This window comes from Narcine bancroftii, chromosome 9, assembly GCF_036971445.1.
Source record: "Narcine bancroftii isolate sNarBan1 chromosome 9, sNarBan1.hap1, whole genome shotgun sequence".
NCBI lineage: Eukaryota > Metazoa > Chordata > Chondrichthyes > Torpediniformes > Narcinidae > Narcine > Narcine bancroftii.
Window position 1 is genome coordinate 57,170,262 of NC_091477.1, and position 6,000 is coordinate 57,176,261.

The 6,000-nt window shown below is 40.8% G+C and overlaps 1 protein-coding gene across 1 annotated transcript in view; it reads left to right on the plus strand.

Moving 5' to 3' along the window:
* The window catches only part of LOC138743673 (lysine-specific demethylase 3B-like), a 189,182-nt gene extending 184,391 nt beyond the window's left edge, over positions 1-4,791 (plus strand). The window contains exon 27 of the mRNA XM_069899246.1: positions 1,407-4,791. Within this exon, the coding sequence (XP_069755347.1) occupies positions 1,407-1,487 (81 nt within the window). The 3' untranslated portion in view covers positions 1,488-4,791. The remainder of the gene's footprint in view (positions 1-1,406) is intronic.
* The last annotated feature ends 1,209 nt before the right edge of the window (positions 4,792-6,000 follow it).

The following is a 6,000-nucleotide window of genomic DNA, read 5'->3' on the forward strand; positions in this document are numbered from 1 at the left end:
TTTCCCTGATAACCCCTAAATCCTTACTAATCCATGAGCATTGCATGTCAGAGAAAATGCCTCACAAATTATGGGTGAGTCAGCATTGTACTAGACATCTTTTCATGTGTACTTGGACTGGAGAGAGCATAGCAAAGGAGGGACCTAGCTGTGGCCACCACTCCTATTAACCCAGTGGTCCTTACCAACCTCCTTTACGTGCGAGACCTGGACTGTCTACAGCAGACATGCCAAACAGCTCAACCACTTTCACCTGAGCTGTCTCCACAGATTCCACCACATCAAGTGGCATACACCCTCCTGCTGAAAGCCCAAGCCAGGTGGGCTGGACATGTGGTCAGAATGCCAAACAGCCGATTGCCTAAGCAGCTGCTGTATGGAGAACTGTGTCAGGTCAAGCGCTCAGTCGGGGGGGTTGGGGGGGGAGGGGGCAGACGAAACGTTACAAAGACTGCCTCAAAGCATCCTTCAAAGGCCTGGGTGTCAACATCAACACGTGGGAGACGCTTGGCACAGCAAGATCACCACAGGAGCCCATGCAGCTGAAGTCAGGTGCATCATCAAGGCGCAACAAAAGCATGCAGTGCGCAAGGCCTGAGCAGCATCCACTGCCACGACAGCACCCACCCACTTGTGTCCCACATGTGGGCGAGCCTTCCCGGATTGGCCTCACCAGTCACTTCCGGACCCACAGCCACCAATCTCCAATTTGACTTTGAAGCCATGGTCATCTTTGACAATGAAGGACGAACAACAATATTAACCCAGTAACATCTTCAAATTTTATTGCCCCACAATATTGAGTGACAAAAGGTAACATTTTGCCAAATTTATAGTTTCTTTTGCACAAGCCTTGTTCGGAGTGCACCCACCCCTCACTGAGTGTAATGTTGAACTCAGTTGTTAAATAATGACTCCGACTCACTTTCATCACCAACATAAAATGGTTTAATGAGAGAAAAGCATCCCATAGAAATGTATCCCTGCTTCTAATGTGAGATTCAATGGGAAATGCAGGGTTTCACATCTTGGAAAATTGAGATTATGGAGATTTTTCTAGGGACCCCCCCCAAGCCCACCATATAATGCAGGGGTTGCATATGCCCTGATTTTCTCTTGAGTAAGTTGCTTTCAATTATTCTAAAATAGCATACTTGAACATGCAGTTAAATTAGTCTGCTAGTGAATCAGCTATCGAGGCCGAGATTATTGGCCTGCTGAATTGGCAAAATTCGTTATCTTGGAAATTGAATATTGAGGGAATGCTCAAGGCATTTATAATTTCTGCATTTAAATGTTAACAGTTGCTTTTCTCATTAATGTTCTATGACTGTTGATGATCTGAACGTTGGTGTTCCGTTTTCATTATGTGGACCATAGTTTAGAATAAAGTATCTTGTCCTCAGGTGAAGAACATTATCTACCATGCTGTGAAAGATGCGGTTGGGACTCTGAAAGCTGAGGAGCCTAGACTGGGCAAGTCGTAGATGATCCTCGGATGGAAATCAATGACTCAGAGGAACTGTTCTGTAACATATGCTCATTAAGACTTACATGCATTTTAAAATGGAAAGGATGTTTTGGTGGAAGTTAAGAAATTCAAAAAAAAGTTCACCACATTATCACAGTGGAATGTAGTATCAGCTTGTTTTCTCCAGCAAGCTGTAGGAACAGATTGGGGAGTGTCACATTGTAGTTAGTTTCGCACTGAGTTAGTGGTTTTTTTTAATGTCCCTTTCCCCTTACTTTATCCATATACGTACAAAGTGCTGGGGTAATGAAAAAGTAGCATAGCCCATGGCTATAGCAGACTCATTCATGTTCCTAGAGTGAGAAGTAAGTTTAAAGGGACAGCAAGACTTTTTGTTGGCTCACATTAGCTATGTTCAGATGATCCCTGGTTTTATTTAAATTTAATTTTCTTAAAGACCTTTACAACATTCCAGAAACTCGTTACTAAGCTGTTTCTGCATAGTACCTGGTCACTCAAAACTGCAGGCAGATCTTACTGGAGTCAAAAAAACTAACTGCTAAATCAGGTGAAGGGATATGTTAGCATGTTACTATTTATTATTGAGAATAATATCTGGATCACTCAATATCCATTCCCTCAAGACCCCAATTACAAATAGTTGGGAGGCTGAATCAGATTTCTGGTCATGTCTGTGGATGTTAAGGTTTCCGAAATGTAGAACTGTCAGAAATTAATTTTGTTTCTTTAATTTTCCAAATTGGATTTTTGTGACTCAACTTCATTTTTAACAAGAGGTTATGTTATGGGCAATCACTTTCCAAATAAATCTTTGTGAGCAGCATGCTGCAGTCCGCTCCCTCACCTTTTCAAGCAGGAAAACCATAAATGCCTCATGTTCCTCTCAGTTTTGCTTGAGGCATGCTCCTAATGATTCTGTCAGTAAGACATTGTGCTCTACAGTCTGGTCATGAAGGCACTGGCATGTGGTGCATGTAATTGAAGTTCCTTCGATTTAATGAAATATGGTTAGTCAGCTGGAGAAATGACCAATTTCACTGTCAGTCACTAGATAGTAAATTGAGCAGTTAGGAAGGAACTAAGTGCACATAATTTGAGGGTTTACCACATAAAGTCTTGAATGACCATAGAAAATCCCAATACTATACTGGAGAGCAGCTATTAAAGTAATACCTCTGAACTGTTAACTTGTAGAGAAATATCCAAGCAATGTTGATTGTTGAAAACATTTTGCAACTTCTCTCCTTCAATCCCCATGACCCCTTCAAAAATATAATAATTTTATCTTACAACATAGAAGGAAGCCTCTCAGCCCATTGAATCCTTGCCAATTTTTAGCAAGATCCCAGAATCTCATTCTCCCACATGTTCTCTGCACCCTATTGTGTTTCAATTTCCTTCTAACAATGCCAGTTTTGCTCGAAGTATGTCTTTGTGCTGTGAGAGGAACCTGATACACACTGTGCCTCCCAAGTGATCCGAGAGAGAGAATGTACAAACTCCACAGAGATGACACCAGCAGTCAGTATTGACCCAAGTGTTGCCAGCACTATCTGCTGCAACATTGTGCCTCCCTCCTTAGTCCCTAAATTAAAGACAAAGATACCTAAACTCACATTGTGAATCTCACTGAACAAACGAAGGACAAAAAAAAATTTAAATTGACCTCATCGCTTCAGTAGAGTTAAACAAGAAAGTCTGTAGATGCTGGAGTTGTGTGAAACACAAACATTCTGGAGAAACTCAGCAGGATGCTGTGTGACCTGAGTTTCTCCAGCACACTTGTGTATTGCACTCTCATTGCTTCACCTGATTTCCACTGCCGATCTAATGCTTCAAAATAACATCTAGTGGTTAAAAGTGGCCATTGTTAAGCCTTTATCCACTTGTTTAGGCTAGGCGTGGGTCAGAAGTATTTTGAATATGTGAGCTATTCTGATCCTTTCCCAATAGTAGTCATTAAAGATTCAGTATTGCTATGTAAAGTGGGCTTTAAAATACATTATCTTACCGTTAAGGAGGCTATTGAGAACTTGAAGCATCTTGATTATTCCCTTGATTCTTGCAATGGTAATTATCAGTGTGGGGGTTCTTCCTACAACGGTTGAAAATTATTTTACTGCAGCATTTGGATTTTTTTGTTTTGGGAATGAATTGTTAGAACACAGGATTTATGAGATAAGGGTGATGATACTTAGTTGTTCAAGGAATGGTTTTATTCTGGAAACTGAAGTTTTGGTTTCCATCTTCAACCTGCAGGAGACCGGATGCAGAATGGTGGCTGACTTCTGTGAGAAAGGTTCATGCGCAGAATGCAAACCTGGTCACCTGCCCTATTCATACAATCACATCCTATTCACAGATAGGAATGTTACCTTGCCACTCATTTTAAATCTTTGGCTCAGTAGACTTTTTTTTAATGTATGTGAGGGAATTCTCAACACTGAGTTGTGAAAATAATCAAGAAAAGCAAAGAGTTCTCAACAGTCTTCTTCAAAGTTAAAAATAAATATTTTACTTCCATGTGAGTGTTATTCTTCACTTCCATGTCGTCCTGATGGGGCATATTAGCAGGATGTTGTAGGATGTGACATTCACTTTTTATATTCAGTTGCCTGTAAACTCCATCAAAAAAGTTTTTCATTTTCCAGAAGATTTCTTTTAACCGTAAACTCCACACTTTACAAACAGGTCAACTCTGGGTCAGTGTGAGGTTCTGCACTGTAGTAAATACTTTGCACTATTTACAACATTGAAAGGAAAACTGAAAAGTCTACAGGTAACAAAAATCTTTCATTCATGAAGGAAGGTTTTACAAGTCTAGCATCTTCCAATATATTTCTCCTACTTTTTAACTTCAGAGGGAAGGTACATTTGGCCATACCCTCTGCAGTCTTAAAACATCACTTCAGCTCAAAGGAAAAAATTTAGCACAATATGTGGACATTACCTTTGATGGTATCAACTGTCATCACATGACAGACTTTCAGCTTTGACATTTGTTCACATTGACAGACCCACTTTTATTTTTCCCAAACAGACTGCTTCCAGGATTCAGTACTTAAAACCAAAACTGTCTCTAGAAGTGTTTTATTTCATTTGTTTTGGGCAGGTACCATAGTACCATTCGTAAATCCAATGTTTTTGTTGATATGTAAGCTGTTGTGACTTTTTAATAAAATGATAAAATGAAGAAAAAATATACTGTCACATAATGTAGAATACTTGTCTTCATTTACTGCAAGCATTTTGTGAAGGGCTGGTTAGGTTTCAATATTCTTATTAAAAGTTAAAGAAAATATTTGTGTTCAGTTGATTTATTTAAAAATGTTTTAGCCAACAAAGTCCACCAGGGTATTGAGTAACTTGAATAAATGTCCTGTAATTTAACCTTCCAAAAAGTAAGTACAATGTTGCACCATCATCGTTATCTGAACATTCAGAAGTGGAAGTGTGGTGTTGGCATTACAGATTAATTGTGTAGGCCTGTAATATATATAGTCAAAACCAAAAATTGCAATGTTTTTTAAAAAAATTGAAAATTTGTGGTATCCACTGAAAGTTGTTTATATTGTGTGAATGAGAAGAAAAGCATCTTAGTTCACTTTGGATGTAGATGGAGCTGAAACAAATTAATTCTATGAAAGAGCAGGAGACTTCCCTGTGGAAATTACACTTTAATTTGGAAGCATGTCCCCCAAAGTTCCTCAACATGATTATCCAACTGCACGAAAACCAACAAGGTCGGGTCAGATACAGCAATGAGCTCTCTGAACCCTTCTCCATTAACAATGGCGTGAAGCAAGGCTGTGTTCTCGCACCAACCCTCTTTTCAATCTTCTTCAGCATGATGCTGAACCAAGGCATGAAAGACCCCAACAATGAAGACGCTGTTTACATCCGGTACCGCACGGATGGCAGTCTCTTCAATCTGAGGCGCCTGCAAGCTAACACCAAGACACGAGCAACTTGTCCGTGAACTACTCTTTGCAGACGATGCTGCTTTAGTTGCCCATTCAGAGCCAGCTCTTCAGCGCTTGACGTCCTGCTTTGCAGAAACTGCCAAAATGTTTGGCCTGGAAGTCAGCCTGAAGAAAACTGAGGTCCTCCATCAGCCAGCTCCCCACCATGACAACCAGCCCCCCCACATCTCCATCGGGCACACAAAACTCAAAACGGTCAACTAGTTTACCTATCTCGGCTGCACCATTTCATCAGATGCAAGGATCGACAATGAGATAGACAACAGACTCGCCAAGGCAAATAGCGCCTTTGGAAGACTATACAAAAGAGTCTGGAAAAAGAACCAACTGAAAAACCTCACAAAGATAAGCATATACAGAGCCGTTGTCATACCCACACTCCTGTTCGGCTCCGAATCATGGGTCCTCTACCGGCATCACCTACGGCTCCTAGAACGCTTCCACCAGCGTTGTCTCCGCTCCATCCTCAACATCCATTGGAGCGCTTTCATCCCTAACGTCGAAGTACTCGAGATGGCAGAGGTC